Here is a 22088-nt window from a genome sequence, read left to right as displayed (position 1 = left end):
TCACTTTCCATGGCTAACCATATCCACGGGTGCCCTCCAAACCAACACTTTCTAAGGAATTTATTATTTGACAACATAAAGTAAATTCATTTTTCATTTCGGGATTGGGCATCCCTAATACCTTTGCCTTACTCTCGTGCAATGACAAGTGAATAAACATTCATCGTGAGAATAACACATCTAGCATGGAAAATATTAGCCACCCCTTACCGCCTCGCGAGCGGTACGAGCACACAAAGGAGAAATTTATTTTGAAAATTAGAGATGGCACATACAAATTTGCTTAGAACGGCAAAATAATATCGCATATAGGTAGGTACAGTGGACTCATGTGGCAAAACTGGTTTAAAGGATTTTGGGTGCACAAGTAGTGATCATACTTAGTGCAAAATGAAGGCTAGCAAAAGATTGAGAAGCGACCAACCAAGAAACGAATAATCTCATAAGCGAGCATTGAGCATAATTAACACCGAATAATGCACCACAAGTAGGATGTAATTTCATTGCATAACTATTGACTTTCGTGCTTGCATAGGGAATCACAAACCTTAACATCAATATTCTTACTAAAGCACAATTACTCATCAACATGACTCACATATCACATCATCATATCTCAAAACTATTACAAGGAATCAAGTTTATTTTGTCCAATGATCTTCATGAAAGTTTTTATTATATCCTTCTTGGATATCTATCACTTTGGAACTATTTTTCATGTGTTGCTTTTGATAAGCTCAAACAAATATAAGTGAAGATCATGAGCATAATATTTCTTTCTCTCAAATTAATTTAAGTGAAGCAAGAGAAATTTCTTCAAAAATACTAAAGCACACCGTGCTCAAAAAGATATAAGTGAAGCACTAGAGTAATTCCATAGAAAAGAGCTTCATTGACGGGATGTGAGTGCCGCTTACCTAGCCTCCCTGGCAACTATTTGATGACTCTATTTTATACAAAAACTTTCAGATCTAAGCATTTTATTAAAACATCAAGCAAAAACAAAATAAAATGACATTCTAAAAATAGCACACATCATGTGAAGAAGCAAAAACTTAGGCTCAACCGATACTAACCGATAATTGTTGAAGAAGAAAGGTGGGATGCCTACCCGGACATCCCCAAGCTTAGATGCTTGAGACTTCTTGAAATATTATCTTGGGGTGCCTTGGGCATCCCCAAGCTTGAGCTTTTGTGTCTCCTTAATTCCTCTCATATCACGGTTTTCCTAAATCTCAAAAGCTTCATCCACACAAAACTCAACAAGAACTCGTGAGATAAGTTAGTATAAATCAATGCAAAACCTTATCATTATCTACTGTAGCAAATCACTAAAATTATTATTCAACGCTGCACACTAAATGCCTCTGCATATTTAATTCTCCTATCCTTAAATAGAATCATTAAACAAGCAAACATATGCAAACAATGCAAACATAACAGCAATCTGCCAAAACAGTATAGTCTGTAAAGGATGCAATATTCATCATACTTTCCTAACTCCAAAAATTCTAAAAAAAATTCCACACTTTAGAAAATTTATCAGAGCTTATTTGGAAAAAAGTTTCAACATTTTATCACATTCTGACTTTCCTAGGGAATTTTTGCAACAGCGGTAAACTTTCGGTTTTCAAACAGCAACATGTAGACTTGTAAAATAAGCATGGCAAAGGCTATCAATGCCACTTTTATTGAAATAAAAGATGCAAAACATTATTCTAAATAACAGCAAGCAAATACTAACAAAATAATATGATGCTCCAAGCAAAACACATATCATGTGACGAATGAAAACATAGCTCCAAGTGAGGTTACCGATAATGTCGGAGATAAAAGAGGGGATGCCTTCCGGGGCATCCCCAAGCTTAGTTGCTTGGATATTCCTTGAATATTATCTCGGGGTTCCTTGGGCATCCCCAATCTTAGGGTCTTGTCACTCCTTATTCTCCTCATATCGATATCTCACCCAAAACTTGAAAACTTCAATCACACAAAACTTAACGGAACTTCGTGAGATAGGTTAGTATGATAAAGAGCAAACCATTTCACTTTTGGTACTGTCAAAGACAAGATTCATAATTATTCTCACACAATGCCTACTGCAGCATATCATTTCCACAATTTATATTGAGCAATATAAGCCATAGAAACTAGAAAACAAACAAACTATGCATTGTAAGCAGAATCTGTCAAAAACAGAACAATCTCTAGTAATCTGTACTCAAACCATACTTCTGCTACTCCAAAAATTATTAAAAAATTAGGACCACGTGATAAATTTGTATATTAAACTTCTGCAAAAAGAATCAACTCAAAATCACTCTTCTGTTAAAAATAACAATTATTTTCGTGAGCGCAAAAGTTTCTGTTTTTCAGCAAGATCAAATCAACTATCACCCAACATGATCCCAAAGGCTTTACTTGGCACTTTATTGAAAGAAAAGCAATAAAACATGATCAATACAGTAGCATAATCATGTGAACACACAAAAACAGTAGGTAAAAGTGTTGGGGTTGTCTGCCAAAAAGCGCTTTTCTTTAATGCCTTTTAAGCTAGGAATGATGAGTTCAATGATGCTCGCATAAAAGATAAGAATTGAAACATAAAGAGAGCATCATGGAGCATTTGACTAGCACACTTAAGTCTAACCCACTTCCTATGCATAGGGATTTTGTGAGCAAACAACTTATGGGAACAAGAATCAACTAGCATAGGAAGGCAAAACAAGCATAACTTCACGATTTTCAACACAAAGAGGAAACTTGATATTATTGCAATATGTAAAAGCATATGTTCCTCTCTCATAATAATTTCCAGTGGCATCATGAATGAATTCAACAATATATCTATTACATAGAGAATTATTTTCATGATTCACAAGCATAGAAAACTTATTACTCTCCACATATGCAAATTTATTCTCATGAATAGTTGTGGGGGTAAACTCAACAAAATAACTATCATGAGATTGAAAATTAAAATCATGATGACAAGTTTCATGGTTATTATTATTCAATATAGCATACATGTCATCACCATAATCATCATAGATAGCCATCATAGATAGCAACCTTGTTCTCATAATAATCAATTGAAACCTCTTCCGAAATAGTGGATTCATCACTAAATAAAGTCATGACCTCTCCAAATCCACCTTCATAATTATTACAATAAGATTCAACACCCTCCAAAATAGTGGGATCATTAGTACCTAGAGCTGACACTCTTCCAAACCCACTTTCATCAATATAATCATCATAAATAGGAGGCATGCTTTCATCATAATAAATTTTCTCATCAAAACTTGGGGGAGTAAAAATATCATGTTCATCAAATAAAGCATCCCCAAGCTTGTAACTTTGCATATCATTAGCATCATGGATATTCAAAGAATTCATACTAACAACATTGCAATCATGCTCATCATTTAAATATTTTGTGTCAAACATTTTATTGACTTCTTCCTCTAACAATTGAGCACAATTTTTCGAACCATCATTTTCAAGAAAGATATTATAAAGATGATCAATAATATGATGCAACCTCAATTCCATTTTTTGTTTTCTTTTATAAACCAAACTAGAGATAAAACAAGAAACTAAAAGATTCAATTGCAAGATCTAAAGATATACCTTCAAGCACTCACCTCCCCGGCAACAGCGCCAGAAAAGAGCTTGATGTCTACTACGCAACTTTATTCTTGTAGACACGTGTTGGGCCTCCAAGCGCAGAGTTTTGTAGGACAGTAGAAATTTCCCCTCAAGTGGATGACCTAAGGTTTATCAATCCGTGAGAGGTGTAGGATGAAGATGGTCTCTCTCAAACGACCCTGCAATCAAAAACAAGATATCTCTTGTGTCCCCAACACACCCAATACAATGACAATCTGTATAGGTGCACTAGTTCGGTGAAGAGATGGTGATACAAGTGTAATATGGATGGTAGAAATATATTTTTATAATCTGAATAAATAAAAACAGCAAGGTAGCAAATAGTAAATGGGCACAAAAACGGTATTGCAATGCATGAAAATGAGGCCTAGGGTCCATACTTTCACTAGTGCAATCTCTCAACGGTGCTAATATAATTGGATCATATAACCGTCCCTCAACGTGCAACGAAGAATCACTCCAAAGTTCCTATCTAGCGGAGAACATAAGACGGAATTGTTTGTAGGGTACGAAACCACCTCAAAGCTATTCTTTCCGATCAATCTATCCTAGAGTTCGTACTAAAATAACATGAAGCTATTCTTTCCGATCGATCTAACCAAGAGTTCGTACTAAAATAACACCAAAGCAAATTCATATTCATAATATTCAATCCAACACAAAGAACTTCAAAGAGTGCCCCAAGATTTCTACCGGAGAAACAAAGACAGGAACATGCATCAACTCCTATGCATAGATTACCCCAATGTCACCTTGAGAATCCGCGAGTTGAGTGCCAAAACATATATCAAGTGAATCAATACGATACCCGATTGTCACCACGAGTATTCAATCGCAAGACATATATCAAGTGTTCTCAAATCCATAAAAGTATTCAATCCAATAAAAATGAAATCTCAAAGGGAAAAACTCAATTCATCATAACAAGATAGAGAGGGGAAAACACCATATGATCTGACTATATTAACAACTCCCATGATATAGATCACGAGAGAGAGAGAGAGAGAGAGATTAAACACATAGCTACTGGTACAAACCCTCAGCCCCGAGGGTGGACTACTCCCTCCTCATCGTGGTGGCCGCTGGGATGATGAAGATGGCCACCAGCGATGATTCCCCCCTCCAGCAGGGTGCCGGAACGGGTCTAGATTGGTTTTCGGTGGCTATAGAGCCTTGCGGCGGCGGGACTTCTGATCTAGGTTAACCCCCGAAGGGTTTTGGAATATTTGTGAATTTATAGGGTAAAGAGGGGGTGCGGGAGGCCACCGAGGTGGGCACAACCCACCTGGGCGCACCTGGGCCCCCAGGCGCGCCCTGGTGGGTTGTGCCCCCCTCGGGGCACCCCCCGGGTGTTGCTCTGGCCCATCTTGGGTGTTCTGGTCCACAAAAAATCTCCAAGAAGTTTCGCGGTGTTTGGACTCCTTTGATATTGATTTCGTGCGATGTAAAAAACAAGCAAATGGCATTGGGCACTGGGTCAATAGATTAGTCTCAAAAATGATATAAAGTTGCTATAAAATGATTGTAAAACATCCAACAATGATAATAAAACAGCGTGAATACTTCATAAATTATAGATACGTTGGAGACGTATCATTGAGCAACAAGATCATTATGCAACATCTCATCCCTTTTTAATAGTATTGGCTTTTCTATGGACTCAATGTGATCTTGGATCACTTAAAGAAAAATGTAGAGTCTTGAGCTTTTGCCAATCCTTGTCCTTATCATTTTGAGGGGTCCACATCTCTAGTTCATGCGATGCCTATCATTGAACATCCTGAAATATTCATCTTGAATGGATATTAGTTCAATGAGATATTTGTTGTTATGAATTACCAAAACCACCCGGGGATTAGTTGCACTTTCACATATACATTCAAGTCTAGAATATAGCAGTGGAAAGTAAAGACATACAAGTGCACAGTAAGAGAGGTAGAGTTGAGAGAATCGCAAACAAAATTGGCTTGGTGAAGATTTTTCCCATGGTTCGAATAATTGGCGCCATCTTACATCCACATTGATGGACGCTTCCATCCAGGAAGGATCTAAGATCACAAGGATTCAGGTTGCAGAATTCCACAGAGGAATAATGTCCACGAAGGACATGCCCACGAAGGATCCATGAATTACCAACCCAACTATTCCACCATGGCTTATGACCACGAAGAACTAGCCTCGCCAGGGTAGATCTTCACAAAGTAGGCGATCTCTAAGCCCACAAACTTTTTTGGGTTCTCACTTGAAGACTCCCAAGCAACACATAGCCGATCTAGGAGGCGCACACCCTCCAAAAGTAACAAGATAGAGGTTGCTGACAAAAAATCCCTTGTTGATGTGCTTCAAAAGATAATCTCCTCAACACTCAAACATGTTCAAGATTTGGCTATGGATTTGGAGAAGTAGGCATGGAAAGAAAGAGGGGTTTATATATCAAAGGTTTTGATTGGATGGTCGGGGTAGAAAGTCCTTTGAAACCAACTCAAGGAGGTGGCGTTCTCTCTTGGAACAAATGATGGAAGTGGAGTTTGCTTCGAGATGAACTGGCAGGATGGTTAGGGGTATATATAGGCTGGACAAGAAATTTGACCGTTACTCACCTTTTTGCACAACTCGGAGGCTTTGATTGGTGTTGCTCGATGGCTCAGAAGTGACAACTTTCATATTCATCGATAGGTCTGAATGGAAATTAATTTGTGGTTCTGAAGTGAGTACCTCAGTAGTGGTACACTCACTGTTAGCGCTTCAGAAGTTTCAACTGGAATGGCTCGAAATTTCCGACGTGACAACAACAGGTTTACCAGGTTGCTTCGGTGGCTCTGAATGGGATGCCGGAGGCTTTGATTGAAATAGGGTTTGGAACGACGACTATATCTGGATGGTTCGATGGTTTTGAGTGGAAGTGCGTTGGCATCATCGAGTTGCATGGCATTGGAAAGATATAGAGGAAAACTTGAAGGAGTTTGATCTCTAAGGGCCCGTTCGGATCTCGCCTGGCTTCCAGATTCCAGAGAATCGCGCCAGAAGCCAGCCGAACAGTTCAGCTCCCAGAATCCAGCTTCTGGAGAACGAGCAGACCTGCGTGCAAATTTGTGGAGCAACTATCGCCCAGCTTCGCGAAAACGAGAAGCGGGAGTTGCTCCAAATTACGTGGTAATGCCATCCCGAAGTGCTACAACCCACGCAGCGAATCGTTTTCCTATCGCTAAAGCCCCGCATGAACCGTTTTCTCTCAGCGAACAGTTTTCTTATCGCTACAGCCCACCAAGTTGCCGAACGCTGGCCCAGCTCCCGCGAGAAGCCAGCTCGCCCAGCTCCCGCGAGAAGCTGGCTCGTTTGGGAAGCGGGAGAGCTTCCGAACGGGCCCTAAGCACATGGAGAAAAAGGCTCACATGTCCTCATCCCATTTTGATAGTATCGGCATGCAACTCAATGCGATGTTGGATCACTAAGAAAAAATGAAGAAACCTTTGGCTTGTCCAACACTTGTCTTTAAGCATTTTTAGGGGTCACCTTCCATTCCAATGTTATTCCTAATTTTCTTCTTTTGAAATATACTTTAAAGTAGCATTAGTTCTTTGAGATATGTTGACATGAATTACCAAAATTCACCTTGGGGATTAGATGCACTTTCACCCTTTCACTAGAACATGCATAAAACCCATTATTGGGAGTGTTTAATGTTTTACATTGCTATCAAATTGTTCTATAGTGACAGAATAGTATGTCTGTGTCATTTTTCGCTTTTTTGATGAAGCTAGAGAATAGAACATAGGAATTTTTCATGAGCCAGACACCATAAATATGGTACCACGCCATAAAGCAAAAAAAAATGATCGGTCCACTTGTTACTATCTCTTTTGTCTTGACCCACATAAATGTTACTATTTCTGGCTCAAATAAATGTTACTATTTCTGGTCCACAAAAATAGCACCCATGACAAACTTATAAAAAAAATAGCATATTTCATTCACTTGTGATGTGGCAATCATTTGGGAGCCTATATTGTCAAATAAAATTTTATCGAATACTCAGGCTACCAAGAAACAATTGTTCTTAACCATCCAATCCAACTATGAGATAGAGCTAAGTCACTCGGTAAAATAACATATTTGCTTTGAAAATTTTGAATGGAGACATGGTTTTTTAAGACCGCATCAAATTTGAATAGTTGCATATCAGGTTCAATTTCTTAGGCCTGGTTCTTTGGGGTGGCTTATAAAATAAGCTAGGAAGAGGCTGCTTAGTTTAGAAGCCACCAAAAAAATTGAGTCTTACGCTGGTACTCTTGGGTTTAAATCTTGTTATCCAAAATATATATTACAAAAATGTGTTTACAGTCTGGCCCTCTACGACGGGTCAACTTCATTAATTTTATTTGTTCCTATCACTTTCATATTGTCATTGTCGATAATATATGTGACATGACATGACTAAAAGTGCACCTTGTTCAAAGGAGGCTGAACCCCCCCAGGATCGAACGGACAGGAGAGGGCCACGTCCCCTCGCCCCCGCCGCGGGCCATCCGGACCGTCCGTTGCACCGCGCGACACAGACGACTATGCGGCCACAGGTCCCGGCTCGACCCACGCATCGACACATCACACGGCGCCACAGTGAAGTTGTTGTTCACCTCACCCCAATCTGTGACCACCACGCCATGATCACCACCACCGCCTAGCTGCTGATCGAGCTCCCCCCCCCCCCCTAGATTCCCAGCGCCTCCTCCCCCATTCCCCTCTCTCTCTCTCTAGCCTCTTCTTGTGGTGTTTGTGCGGCGCACACGGCCCGAACAGTGAGGGGGGGGGGGGGGGGGGGGGGGGGGGGGGGACGGACGCCGCCTGCGACTGCAAAGCTGTCATCTTCTGCCCCCGGGCCTCGCCTCGCCCCTAATAACAGTGGAGATTCCCGCCTCCCCGCCCCAATTATGGATACCCGCGCGGGGAGGAGAAGAAGAAGATAGGAGGGGAGGAGTAGGCGCGAGGCTGCGGCCATTGCTCCGGCTCCAGGTGAGCGGCTCCGACCCCTCCCTCCCCTGCCCGAAATCCTACCGGAGGCCGGATCTTTCGCTGGCCGCTGGCCCTGGGGCGGCAGGATCTTGGCGCCGTCTTCCTCGATTTGCCCGGTTTCTTTTTCTGCCCCTCGTATCCCTTTTACCTCGCGGCCCCTGGTTTCCATTCCTAGGCGGGGCTGGTCGTCCCGTTGGTGGTTGGATTGCCAATCTGGTATACTAGGTTGTTGCTCCCTACCAGTGCCATGGAATTTCCTGATGCCTGCACAGCAACAGCTTCAGGTCTTCCTCTTCTTATTCCCTTCCGCCTTCCTTGCTGGCCGCGCTTCCGGGGCCAAATGCTACGGAAAGCGTAGCAGCTCGCCCTCCAAGAATCATCGCCACCGGAGTTCCATTGCCGCTCTGTTCTTCCTACAAGCAACTAGCACCAATCCAGCTCGCGTGCCTTCAGTTCAGCTTCAGGTTCTGCGGCCAGATAAAAGTAGCATTGCTCCAGCAAAACCGATTTCAGGCCTGCTATTGGCTGGGACAAGGAGAGAGTGCTTGCTGTTCGTTCCCCCCGATTTGTTGTCGGCGGGTTGCTTCTGATTTTGATTATGCCTTTTCTCTTTCAACAAAGTGCACGATGCCTTTGCCAAACTTCACCCGCGGTGCCGCCTGCTGAATTGGTGTGTAGGCCCTACCCTTTTTGCGCCGGTATTTTTGTTATCATCACACAAGTAGTTGTGATGTGGATTTATGCTCATTCCTGCTGTTTAAAGGCAGAATTTGTGCCATGCCTTTCGCGAACAAACGGATGGAGACTTCCTTCACCCGCTGGCTTTTGCAGATTCCACTCTCCTGTGATGTTCTCTGCTTGGTTCTACGGCTGATGCGCAACAAGAATATACATATACAATGGGTCATATTCGTCGTACAGAGGATTCCTCTTATGATATTGCCTGCTTTTGTTTGCGTGGTTGCAATCTTGCAAGAACCTATTCCCCGAGAATATCAGGCTATTCCACCAGCACTTGTTTATTCTCTTGTGTATAATAATAACCTGGATGCTCTTAGTTTCAGCATATATTTCCCGGTCCGATGCAAGTTATAGAGCGCAAACACATTTGCTAGATTTGTCCAGTGTCTCCTGACATCTTTACCTGAGGGCATTGGCCTTGAAAGATTATGTTCTCAGACTTGTTTGTTCTCATTTTTAGGGCCATAGCTTCTCCTGTCCATCACATCTGTCAACTGTTCGGCGCAATGAAGCCTTCAGATGACAGGATGCAGCTCTCAGGTTTGACGCAGTCGGAAGAGTCGTCGCTTGACGTGGAGGGGCATTGCTCTCACCATGAGGCATTTCCTTGTTCTCCATCGATGCAACCGGTTGCTTCTGGGTGTGTGCACACAGAAAATAGCGCGGCATACTTCTTATGGCCGACTTCAAACCTGCAGCATTGTGCGGCGGAGGGACGGGCAAACTACTTTGGGAACCTCCAGAAAGGATTGCTGCCGATACTCCCTGGAAAGTTGCCCAAGGGTCAGCAAGCAAATAGCTTGCTCGACTTGATGACCATAAGAGCTTTCCACAGCAAGATATTGAAGCGTTTCAGTCTCGGAACGGCAGTGGGCTTCCGCATAACAAAAGGGGTTCTCACAGAAACCCCTGCCATTCTTGTCTTCGTTGCTCGAAAGGTTCACAAGAAATGGCTTAATCCAAACCAATGCCTTCCTGCAATTCTTGCGGTATGAGAACCTCATTTTATCTCTTGTCTTATATTATTGGACAGGCTTGTTTTCAGACTTGGAGTCGTTTTTGTCGTCGACTAATATCTTTCACTTGTCTGGATGATTACAGGGTCCAGGAGGTGTCTGGTGTGATGTCGATGTCGTAGAATTTTCATACTATGGTGCGCCGGCTCAAACACCTAAAGAACAGATGTTCAGTGAGCTTGTTAATAAGTTGTGTGGCAGTGATGAATATATTGGTTCAGGCTCTCAGGTTCATACATCTATGCTCTTATCTGTATTGGTTTGCATTGCCTAGATATCATCTTCTTTAAGCAATGAATGCTGCCATGTGTATAAATTGGATTGGGCACAGACATGCACTGCTAGTTATTCTCTCTATCTTGCCAGTGGGCCGTTCAAATTTTGTCAGGATTCTTTGGACAAAGTGAATAAAATTGCAGTGCCCATAAGGTTATGACACGGGCTAATAGTTACTATGTCAGTTCACGCTGTTATGCATAACAAAAAGCGACTAGAAGTCCTGCCAGTGCTAACTTTGTTCTTGTTTTAGTTTAAATAAATCTTTGTTCGTTCTTCTTGTGGTGGTCTCTAGAGTGCCAACTGGATGTAACTTAAGTTAATCCCATTGTGAACTGATCAGCAATCAGAAGTAACTTTCTCACTGATAGTCTCTAGAGTGTCGTGCCATTTAATGACTAAGTACTTGAATGGTCTAAGTTATCATATGCAGCTTAACAATTGAGCCCCTGCACAAATCTAGTAACCACTTGTCTTTGAAACTCACGTTATTTTGAATGACAGTTTTTTTACCAAAACATAACTGAATTATATACTCCAGAAGTTAGAGCAGCATATAGTGCATTGAACGATTCAATAGGGCATGCTTCTCATTTCCTGCTGAGAGTTCTCCATACGCTGTTTCACTGTCTCAGGTTGCAAGCCAGGATACGTTTGGAACTTTGGGTGCAATTGTGAAACGACGCACCAACAACAAGCAAGTTGGTTTCCTCACGAACCGACATGTTGCAGTTGATTTGGACTATCCTAACCAGAAGATGTTTCACCCGTTGCCGCCGAATCTTGGGCCTGGTGTTTATCTTGGAGCTGTCGAGAGGGCAACATCTTTCATCACAGATGATGTTTGGTATGGAATTTATGCTGGAACGAACCCAGGTAGAGCAGCTACAAATTATCTGGTTGATATAGGGAATTCATGTACTATTCACAGAATTGAACTTCAAAGTACTCCCTCCGTCCGGAATTACTTGTCTTAAAAATGAATAAAAGTGGATGTATCTAGAACTAAAATACATCTAGATACATACATTTCTCCGACAAGTAATTCCGAACGGAGGGAGTATATGTTATAGAGAAATGCCTAGTTAATGTTTGTCTATTTAAACACAATGTCTTCAATGCATAAAATGAATAAATTAATGCATTCCACGAACACAAGGATAAGTTTGTGAAACAGGACTTGTCTTTCTGATTGTACCAGTTTTTGTCAGTCAGGTCAACAGCAACTTTTGCTTTAGACTACATAGGAACAAAACAATATCTGTTTACGGGACAAAAAAAAACTTAGTTTATGTTTTATATATGTAAATTTATAAACTTATAAGTTTCTCCTTCTGTTTAGTGTTGTTTTATATGATGTATATGTGCTGTTCTAATCCCCAAACATATATGCTGCCCCTCTGTGGACCTGCAGAGACATTTGTACGAGCCGACGGCGCATTCATCCCATTTGCTGATGACTTTGACATTTCCACAGTCACAACTATAGTTAGGGAAGTCGGTGAGATTGGGGATGTTAAGATTATAGATCTGCAGTGTCCTATCAAGAGCCTCATCGGGAGGCAAGTTTGCAAAGTCGGCAGAAGCTCTGGTCACACAACTGGGACTGTGATGGCATATGCCCTTGAGTACAATGATGAGAAAGGAATATGCTTCTTCACCGACCTCCTCGTCGTTGGTGAGAACCGCCAAACATTTGATTTAGAGGGTGACAGCGGAAGCCTTATTATCCTGACCAGCCAGGATGGGGAGAAGCCACGTCCTATTGGGATAATATGGGGTGGCACAGCAAACCGTGGGAGGATAAAGCTCACAAGTGAGTATGGCCCTGAAAACTGGACCACAGGGGTTGATCTTGGCCGCCTTCTTGATCGTCTAGAACTTGATCTTATCATAAACGACGAATCACTCAAAGGTGAGTACTTCAACAGTTTCCTTCATGTTCCAGTGTTGTCCTGGAAATACATTTGACATGCAAAATTATACTCCCTCCGTAAAGAAATATAAGAGCGTTTAGACCACTACTTTAGTAGTCTAAATGTTCTTATATTTCTTTACAGAGGGAGTATCATGTTATTGCCATTTCATACTTCACTGTTGAATTACGTTTGCTCCAATGGTACAAGGCTGATGTAATTCATGTATAATAAAGATGCTGTGCAGGAGCAAAGAAAAGCTTTTGTGGCTGCAATTAACTCTGCTATTGGGGAGTCCTCTGCGGTGACTGTTACTGCCCCAGAAGCCACCCCAGCAGAGAAGGCTGAAGAGATCTTTGAGCCTCTTGGGATCCAAATTCAGCAGCTGCCTCGTCATGACCTGACAAGCGCCACAACCGAAGGGGAGGGCGCAGCCAACACGCCGTCCGACATGGAAGAGCGTCAGTTCATCTCGAACTTCGTCGGCATGTCTCCCGTGCGCCGTGACCACGATGCTCGGAGGAGCATCGCCAACCTGAACAACCCGTCAGAGGAAGAGCTCGCCATGTCGCTGCACCTAGGCGACCGTGAGCCCAAGCGGCTCCGTCTAGACCCGGAGTCCAGCCTGGACCTTGAAAAACAGCCTCATCCAGACCCGGAACCGAGCCTGGACCTGGAGGAGCGACCTCATCCAGACCCAGAAATGATGAGCCTAGACCTGGAGAAGCAGCCTCGCCCGGACCCGGAACCGGGTCTGGACCTGGAAAGGCAGCCTCGCTCGGACCCGGAACCGTGCCTGGACCTGGAGAAGCGCCTTCCAGCCGACCCGGAGCCGAGCATGGACCTGGAGAAATGAAGCGCTGATCCCAATGACATTTATGGGATGAGCATGTGGGCGATCAAAGTGAGTAGATGGAAGAACCCCTGCGGTTCAGCAAACTGAACCTGCAATGTTAGTTTATGTTAACTGCTACTATTGGCTTCGTGGGAAGCATATCGTATCATATCTTGTACTACTATGGCACTTGATTCAGCCCTTGTAGGATGTTGTTGGGTGGTATAGCCCTGCAGTTTTGCTGTGCTCACAAGATTTGATATACAGAATGCTGAATCTGAATCTCTTTTCTTGGAGAAGACAATGTGCCCCGACAGATGAGACTCTGGTTCACCCCTTGTAGCATGTTGCTAGATGATTGATCTTTCAATATTGTGCTAATTATCATTTTTTTTGTGGGAGTGCTAATTATCATTAAATCTTAAGATGTACTCCTTCTGTTCACTCGTTACTCAGATTTCTCTGATAAAAATTCCATTAAATTCAAAATAGTTTCATGATATGTACTTTTATATTATTTAGTTAGATGTTGGATTGTAGCACTGCAGTTTTTGCTGTTCCCATAAAATTTGACGGTATGCATAATGCTGGATCTGAATCTCTTCTATTGGAAAAGAATGTAATAGGATTGATATGAGAACCTGGGATGATTGATCTTATAGTTATTATTGAATCTTAAGACGTGTCTTAAAAGGACATGGAAGCCATTTTCGAGGTTGGAAGAATCCCCAATTGGAAGTTTGACCGTTAACTTATATACTATAGTAAGATATTTTAGATATTGTTACAAACCATTTTTTGGGACAAATTTAAGCATATGACATTGAAAGATCTCAAATGGTGTTTAAAATTGTAAATGTTTGACTGAAGCTATCGAAAGTAGTTTGGAATCTTCCACCCCTTATTCAAGTGATGCAAAGGTGACGATCAAGCGACATGGCTAGGAAAGACCAAAGGGCAACTATGTGAAGGTAAGCGTGGATGGGGCTTTTAACCTAGATTTACTCAAGGGCTCGTATGACGCTGTCATCAGGGACTCGAAGGGCAGATTCGTCGCGGCAGGAAACGGGAAAATCGATTTGTGCGGAGATGCGCTCATGGCCGAGGCATTGGCCTTAAGTTTGGTCTCAGTTTGGCAACTACAGTCGGGTGTAACTGCATAGAGGTGAACTCCAACAATATCGAGGTGATAGAGCCAATGAAGAATGGAGGCCGTTCTTTCCTATCGGCAGCAATTTTTAATGATATATATCACCTTGCTGTGATTTCCTGCATCTTATTTTTTAGCATGCTCCTAGAGAGACTAATTATGTTGCCCATGATTTAGCCAAACTAGCTAGAAGTAAGGTGTGTGTGCGGTGAATGGAAGATCCACCCATAGAAATTGTTGATACCTTTGTGAAAGATGATATGGTGATCACCTTGCAATAAAGAGTACTTTGATGTGAAAAAAACACCTCCAATCAAGAATACACTAAAAAAGACAGTCAAACACGGAAATGCTTAATGGAGCTCTGCCTCCATCGAGACTGAATTTGAAATGATTAAAATTCATATATGTATGTTTTTTTGAAAAATACACATATACTTAGGGACATAATATACAAGGGTGTAAATTTTCAGGACGAAATACGTTACACAAAAAAAACATCTGTGGCTTTTTAGTACATGCACTATTCATCCTCAAAGTCCATGGTTGTTTTTGTGCACAGCTTGCATTTCAAGGTATTTCATCTTGAAATTTTACACACGCACATCACATCCTTGTATATTTGTACAATTTGTTTTCAGATTCTTTTGAAAATGAGAAGTTTGAACTTTGATTTTTCAAAAAATTTGGGCTCCAAAACGCCCTACTCAGTCAAACATGTCTATCTTTTTCTCTTACAAAAAAACATGTCTATATTTGACTATTTATAACATATTAAAAAAAAACGAATAGTCGTGCGTTCAGAAGCCTCCTCTGGACACCGACACGTGGGGTCAAAGAGAGCGTGCGCAGTACTGCTGTCTATGTTCTCGCGAGTCCCCGCATCGTTAGCCGTACAAAAAACACAACTCCCCGGAGCCCGAGCCGTCGTACCAAAGCGCACGCCCCTACATCCCACCGACAGCCGGGTCCAGCAAAGGCTCGGGTATCCCTGTCAGTGAAACAGTACTGCGCCCGGGTAAGCACGAGGAGGAAGCGTTAGGGCGTGGCTTACTTCCCGTCCGTTCGCTCTTTGTTTTTCCCCTGGGCGACTGGCGTACGGAACGGGATTGCGAAACCCTCACGCCTCCGGAATCCCCACCCCCGTCCAAATCCGGGCAAACCATATACCCCAGCTACCCGCCGCGGAGCAGATTCCCCGCCATCCGCCGACGCCACGCCACGCCACCCCCGTGCCGCTCCGATTCGAGCTTGCCGGAGCTCGGTTTGGCCGGAAGCCTCGCCCTCTCATGCTGATCTCGCGGCCGGGGGCTTGAGAGTGCTTATTTAGGGCGGGGATTTGGGCGGCGGGGAAGCAAGGATGTCGGTGCTGGAGGATTTGATCCGGGCGATCGAGCTGTGGCTGCGGATCGCCAAGGAGCAGGTGCCGCTGGTCGACCCCAGCCTCGACCCGGTGCTGCTCGTGCCCGGCATCGGCGGCTCCATCCTCGAGGCCGTGGACGAGGCCGGGAACAAGGAGCGGGTCTGGGTGCGCATCCTCGCCGCCGACCACGAGTGCCGCGAGAAGCTCTGGGCGCAGTTCGATGCCTCCACTGGTATGCGCAGAGAACACGTTCCTTCCTTGTCTCTGTCTGTTACCTGCTGAATGAGCTAATAGATTGCTGAATTGCTGGAGAACATTATATGAGCTTGATTGTTTTACATGCTTATCTAAAGTAAGCAAACAATGAAGGGTAGACTGTTTTGTATGCTAGAACGCTTTGCTTGTGTGATGATTAGAAGGTTGGTATCTGGAAATTGATGCGGCTTGTGTGGTTTGGTAAACACTTGGCAATATCGGCATGCTCCATCTGAATTAATGTTTCCGTTACGTTTGGATTAGTTATCCGAGCAGCTCGTAGGTATTTCACTTTTCGTAGACTTCAATTGAAAAACTGCCGACTCAGTAGGCATGTTCCTTCTCGTCGCATGTTATTTAGTGCTGATTCAGCAGAGCATTTCCTTTCGTCATGTCATTTGATGCCAAACTACTGTGATGGAGCAGGCAAAACTATTTCTGTGGATGAGAAAATACGCATCACTGTCCCGGAGGATAGGTATGGATTGTACGCCATCGACACATTGGACCCAGACCTGGTAACAAACTTATTTCACTTTTGTTCTTTCCGAATGAAGATTTACCTTTACTTTTCATTTACTTATGTGGTCTGCAGGCAGTCAGAACAATAAATCATTGTAGAACTATATTTATCATCTGATGGTTTTACCTTAGCCCTGTCCCACTCTACCATTAGCAGTAGTAGTAAATCAGTGACTGCAGTAGTAAATCTGTGACTGCAGCAGATATGCCTCACTCATATACTTCTAAATTTGCAGATTATTGGTGATGACAGTGTTTACTACTATCATGACATGATAGTGCAAATGATTAAATGGGGATATCAAGAAGGCAAAACTCTGTTCGGATTTGGTTATGATTTCCGCCAAAGTAACAGGTAAATTCCACATCTGTATCCCTGTTTTGTATATGTCATCCAGTGTACAGCTGTATATGTATTTTTTTTTGCCAAAAGTCATGCTATTTGGTGGCCATGCTAGTATGTGTATAGAACGTAATCTTTACGGGGTTGCCTTTTCTTTCAGATAAGCCAGTTCATTCAGTTCCTCCCTTATTTTGATACCCCTTCTTCTCTGCAGGCTTTCGGAAACACTTGACAAATTTTCTAACAAGCTAGAGTCAGTATACACAGCTTCAGGAGGGAAAAAGATCAATCTAATAACACATTCAATGGGGGGATTGCTTGTTAAATGCTTCATGTCTCTTCATGGTGATGTGAGTACTTCTCCAGTTCTGCTTATATTTTGGGCCTCTGATGAAGTTTGTCATGCTTCGTGCCATGCTTAGATAATGTGCTTTTGTTTCAATAGGTCTTTGAAAAATATGTGAAGAGTTGGGTTGCAATTGCTGCACCATTTCAAGGTACGAGTTGATTGAGTGTCTAAATTCTCAGGCTCTCTTATTTCTACATTAATTAAACTCGAAATATCTATTGGATGTTCTCAGTTGCTACAGTGGAAGCTTGATATTTGTATCATTTTTCATGGAATACCTGCCAATTGCGCAACCATTGGTTGAATGCCAATGAAAAATATTCCAAGGGATACTAATTTTAACTGCGAGTGCCTTTAAATCCTGAGCTGGAAGTAACTTGCTGCTGCATGACAGGTGCGCCTGGGTACATAAATAGTGGTCTGCTGAATGGAATGTCTTTTGTGGAAGGATGGCAATCAAAATTCTTCATTTCCAAATGGACTATGCAGCAATTGGTATGCTTTGATAGCCTATCCATCTGTCTCATCGAATGCATGTATTCATGTGGTCACCATGATTTTGCCTTTTGAGAAAGAACTGAAAATAACTTTTGTGCTTCAGTTGATTGAATGTCCATCAATATACGAGTTGTTGGCTAGCTCAACCTACCACTGGGAAGATACACCATTGCTACAGATCTGGAAAGAGAGCTTAGATGACAATGGCAAGAAAAGTGCCATACTGGAGTCCTATGAACCAGATGAAGCAATAAAGATGATTCAGAAAGCTCTTTCCAAGCATGAGGTGAATCTTTTGCACTTAAATAAAATTTAGCCACTATTGATGCTTAGATTTCTGACAATGAAATTATCATTACAGATTATCTCTGATGGAAATCACATTCCTCTGCCCCTTAATGAGGATATATTAATATGGGCAAAGGAAACTCAAGATATCTTATCCCAGGCAAAGCTTCCAAAATCAGTGAAGTTCTACAATATTTACGGGATTGATTATGACACTGCTCATACTGTTTGGTACTTTACTATCTTTTCCACTTCTGGTTTTAATTCTACTTTTAGTTCTTTTCATGTGCCAATTAGAATTTTGATTGGTTCCACTGAAGTTTGGTTGACTAATGGATTAGTTGGGGTTTATAAATTTCTCAAGAAATGAGAATTGACTGGATGTTGTCTTCCTCAGCATGTTCTGGGGTTAATAGTGCTTAGTAAAGTGAGTTCTGAACTTTTTCCAAAAGAGGTTGTCCTTTCTCTTGCTATGTTTGTTCAAATGTGACCTGTTTCAGAAGATATGTTGCCTTTTGTATGAAGCAAGTCTTATAACCTAAAGTTGTGTAATGTGTATGCCTAGTTAGTAATACCCTTCTCTTTGCAGCTACGGGAGCAAACGGCACCCTATTTCAAATCTTAGTCACCTCTTATATACTCAGGTTAGTTCATTTGGTAAATGTTGTGTTTTGTCTATACCAAATTTCGGGATTCTTGGAGCACCAAGTAGCCCCCATTTAATTTGTCTGAACTATGTGTTCTTTCAGGGTAAATACATCTGTGTTGATGGTGATGGATCCGTTCCCGCAGAATCAGCAAAGGTGTGATAATCTTCTTGTCCTTCTTTTTTCTTACTGAGCATCTGAAGGAAATATGCACTGTGGAAAATGAGTGTAATCGTCCTTTCTTTTGTCAGGCGGACGGCCTTGATGCAGTGGCGAGAATTGGGGTTGCTGCTGACCACCGAGGAATCGTCTGCGACCACCGCGTGTTTCGCATAGTCCAGCATTGGCTGCACGCGGGTGAACCTGACCCGTTTTACGACCCGCTCAACGACTATGTCGTCATCCCAACCATCTTCGAGGTCGAGAAGCACCACGAGAAACGCGGGGACGTCACGTCGGTCAGGGAGGACTGGGAGATCATCTCCCACACCGATGGCGACGAGGCCAAAAGGCTGGCTGAGCTCCCTGCTATGGTTGGCGCGTTGTCTGCGTCTCGCGAGGGTAAGGATGGCCTTATGGACGAGGCGCAGGCCACCGTGGTGGTCCACCCGGAGAGCGGAGGGCGGCAGCATGTGGAAGTCAGGGCTGTCGGAGTCAGCCACGGTGGCTAGCTATGGGCCTACTCGCCGTATAACTTTAGCTAGGGCGATTGCACATACTGTAAACCGTTGATGCACATAAGATGTGGCCAAGTAGGGAATATGTCTCTGTAAATACGGTATACTGCTGCTTGTAAATATCTGAACTTGGAAGCACAAGGTGCACTGGCTATGAGCACCAAGGAGGAAGGAAATAATCAGAATGGATTACCAGCTTGTCACCTTGTACTACTGTCTGTCTGTTGGTTGAAATGTTACTAGTATACTCGTATTTCTCCTTGTTTAGGTCCAAGCCATACAATCTGACCACCTGTCCTGTGTTGCTACCGATTTAACTAGCTTTTCCGTATTAGTTTGGTTATTATGTCAGGTATAGTGCTATTATAGTACAGCTCACGGCATTGCTTAAGCTGTAAGTATCGAATATTTCCAAAAGAGCACGCATTTATTATGTTTGCCGTTTCTACCTATGGACAAACAAAAGAGGGGTCTGACATTTGGCACCCTTGGCTGCCGTAGGTTGCTTTGTGACATCTGAGGAACAGCAACTTTTTTGTTTCCTCTCTGATCGCAATGGCAAAAACTCAACTGGAGAATAAATGTACTGGTTGCTGGAAATAACTCGCACATATCCAATTCATGCCCAACAAATTACAGAAGGGAGGTCTCTGCTAATAAGCAAGCAACAACAAAGTAAATCCACTGACTGGTAACTGAGCGACATGGTGATACAGAATTAAGCCAAATCCAAGTTGTGCCAAGGAAACGATGATCTGATGGCGAGCAGCTGTATGTGGATCATCATCCTGTGCAACATCGATCAGAGGCACATGTCGAGCAGGCAGCAGCAGCAGATTGCGGCACAGCTGCACGCAGATCAAAACAAACAAAACATACAGAAGGATCAGGCAAGCAGCTACTGATACGGGTAATGGATTTAGGTATGCATGCAGGCATAATGCACGACGCAAGTAGTACGTGTCGTGTTAGACGAGTGGTCTGTGAATTACCATCCTTTCCAGAAGCCGTCGCTGCCGCGGCTCTGCGCCTCCGGCGGCGGCTGGGCCTGCTGCTGCTGCGGCGGCGGCGGGTAGTAGTTGGCGGCGACGGGCGGCGGCGCGCCGTACGCCTGCTGCTGCTGCTGCGGGTACGCGCCGCCGTCCTTGGGCTGGTAGTAGTCGGCCGCGACGGGCGGCGGCGCGCCGTACGCCGGCGGAGGGTAGGCCTGCTGCTGCGGCTGCTCCTGGCCCGGCGGAGGGTAGCCGTAACCGTTGCCCGGCGGCGGGTACGCCTGCTGCTGGCCCGGCGGAGGGTACGCGGTGCCCGGCGGCGGGTAGCTCATGGTGTCTCTCTCTCCCTCGATCGATGCCACCCACGAAACACAGGTGGAGTGTGCCTGGCAACACTACACTGCGCGCTGCTGTGAACTTCGCTTTGTGAGATGTGTTCTTCCGCCGGAGCCCTGCGGTTTATATAATCCTCCGTGCCGCGAGGCATATGCTGCCAGTGGAGTGCTGCCGGATTAACTAGGATTGTTTGGACGCGCAATCCAAAGCTGGCACTCATTTACTCGGTACTATACAAATCAGGGGGCGCCGGCCCGTCGCATCTGCGTGCATGATTAATCGCGTCACATATAGACGGCTGCTGTTTCGGTTCCTCCTCGTCGTCCAGAACAAGAAACCGTTTTCCCTCCCTCCTCCTAATTTCGAACTTCTGAACGCGCGCGCTTCTGCTTTCAAAGCTACTCTTTTGGAAATATTCTAGGCGTGGCGTGAGAATTTTTCTTCGGCTCACAGACTTAGCCTCTGAGGACCCGTTTGGCCGGAGCGGGACACGGTTCCCGGCCGCGTCCTTCGGCCCAACAGTGTCGGCTTGTGCAGAGTATGCGGGTGTCTCGGAGTGTGGTGTGCATATGGCGACTTGTGGCGGCACTCTTCTTCTTCAATCACGTCGGATGAAGAGGACAATGTCAGGATCTAGCGGACTTGAAGATGATGCCCGGTCAACATGCCACAAAGACTCGGTTCCGTTGCCTTTAGCGGGCCGTTTAATAGGTTCACAAAACAGTACGAGCGTTCGGTTGTGCGCAGAAAAACGTAGGATTAAACACATTAGGTTGTAGTGGATGATATTTTTACTATGAAAACTAGTACTAATGAATCTTCAGGCAAAATATTTATGAATTGTAATCCTACAAATCAGCCAAGTCATGTATGAAAAAATCCTGAGGATTAGAATGCGCCAAATTTCCTTTACAAATCCTTTGAATCGAAGATGCCCTGTATCCTAAGGAAAACTTCCATGGATTGTAATACTGCGAATTAAACAACCCCACGTAGGAAAAAATCCCGATGATTAGAATCCTCCAAAATTCCTTTAGAAATTCTTCAAATCAAATGGGTCCTTAACCTATGGAGGATTAGTTACATACTGGGCCAAGAAAAAAAAATGAAGGAAACACATAGGAATAAGAAACACGTAGGGCTCCTTTGTTACAAAGGAATGTACAAAAAAATATGTAAAAATGTCCTACATTTTTCTTTGA

General features: G+C 43.5%; 3 protein-coding genes across 4 annotated transcripts; 2 read left to right on the top strand and 1 right to left on the bottom strand.

Annotated features, from left to right (window-relative positions):
- Positions 1-8286: 8286 nt before the first annotated feature.
- On the top strand, positions 8287-13782 carry LOC109771935 (protein NARROW LEAF 1). The gene is made up of 6 exons (XM_020330631.4): positions 8287-8682; positions 9884-10412; positions 10525-10668; positions 11351-11591; positions 12130-12630; positions 12868-13782. Exons 2-6 carry the CDS (start codon positions 9930-9932, stop codon positions 13485-13487), a joined length of 1989 nt encoding a protein of 662 aa, XP_020186220.1. The 5' UTR covers positions 8287-8682; positions 9884-9929; the 3' UTR covers positions 13488-13782.
- Positions 13783-15668: 1886 nt separating this feature from the next.
- Positions 15669-19756, top strand: LOC109771936 (lecithin-cholesterol acyltransferase-like 4). Of its 2 annotated transcripts, XM_020330633.4 has the most exons (11): positions 15669-16211; positions 16661-16752; positions 16993-17111; positions 17314-17449; positions 17545-17596; positions 17843-17943; positions 18050-18232; positions 18308-18465; positions 18824-18878; positions 18984-19037; positions 19133-19756. In XM_020330633.4, the coding sequence occupies exons 1-11, from the start codon at positions 15977-15979 to the stop codon at positions 19550-19552; spliced, it is 1605 nt and encodes a 534-aa protein (XP_020186222.1). In that variant the 5' UTR covers positions 15669-15976; the 3' UTR covers positions 19553-19756. The 2 variants fall into 2 exon arrangements, with proteins under 2 accessions (XP_020186222.1, XP_020186221.1); XM_020330632.4 differs by having other exon boundaries at positions 18824-19037.
- Positions 19757-20129: 373 nt separating this feature from the next.
- On the bottom strand, positions 20130-20997 carry LOC109771945 (uncharacterized). Its single transcript, XM_020330640.4, has 2 exons — positions 20551-20997; positions 20130-20406 (listed from the first exon to the last, which is right to left on the bottom strand). The coding sequence occupies exons 1-2, from the start codon at positions 20880-20882 to the stop codon at positions 20361-20363; spliced, it is 378 nt and encodes a 125-aa protein (XP_020186229.1). The 5' UTR covers positions 20883-20997; the 3' UTR covers positions 20130-20360.
- Positions 20998-22088: the final 1091 nt, after the last annotated feature.

Source organism: Aegilops tauschii, chromosome 2, assembly GCF_002575655.3.
Source record: "Aegilops tauschii subsp. strangulata cultivar AL8/78 chromosome 2, Aet v6.0, whole genome shotgun sequence".
NCBI lineage: Eukaryota > Viridiplantae > Streptophyta > Magnoliopsida > Poales > Poaceae > Aegilops > Aegilops tauschii.
The sequence above is the reverse complement of the archived record's forward strand: the minus strand, read 5'-3'. Positions and strand labels throughout refer to the sequence as shown.

Coding starts and splice junctions, on each gene's coding strand:
- LOC109771935 (XM_020330631.4), top strand. CDS start 9,930: ATGAAGCCTTCAGATGACAGGATGCAGCTCTCAGGTTTGACGCAGTCG. Junction 10,669..11,350: donor ATATTGGTTCAGGCTCTCAG/GTTCATACATCT, acceptor TCACTGTCTCAG/GTTGCAAGCCAGGATACGTT. Junction 12,631..12,867: donor AAACGACGAATCACTCAAAG/GTGAGTACTTCA, acceptor TGTATAATAAAG/ATGCTGTGCAGGAGCAAAGA.
- LOC109771936 (XM_020330632.4), top strand. CDS start 15,977: ATGTCGGTGCTGGAGGATTTGATCCGGGCGATCGAGCTGTGGCTGCGG. Junction 16,753..16,992: donor ACACATTGGACCCAGACCTG/GTAACAAACTTA, acceptor CTAAATTTGCAG/ATTATTGGTGATGACAGTGT. Junction 18,233..18,307: donor AAGCTCTTTCCAAGCATGAG/GTGAATCTTTTG, acceptor TTATCATTACAG/ATTATCTCTGATGGAAATCA.
- LOC109771945 (XM_020330640.4), bottom strand. CDS start 20,882: ATGAGCTACCCGCCGCCGGGCACCGCGTACCCTCCGCCGGGCCAGCAG. Junction 20,407..20,550: donor GACGGCTTCTGGAAAGGATG/GTAATTCACAGA, acceptor ATCTGCGTGCAG/CTGTGCCGCAATCTGCTGCT.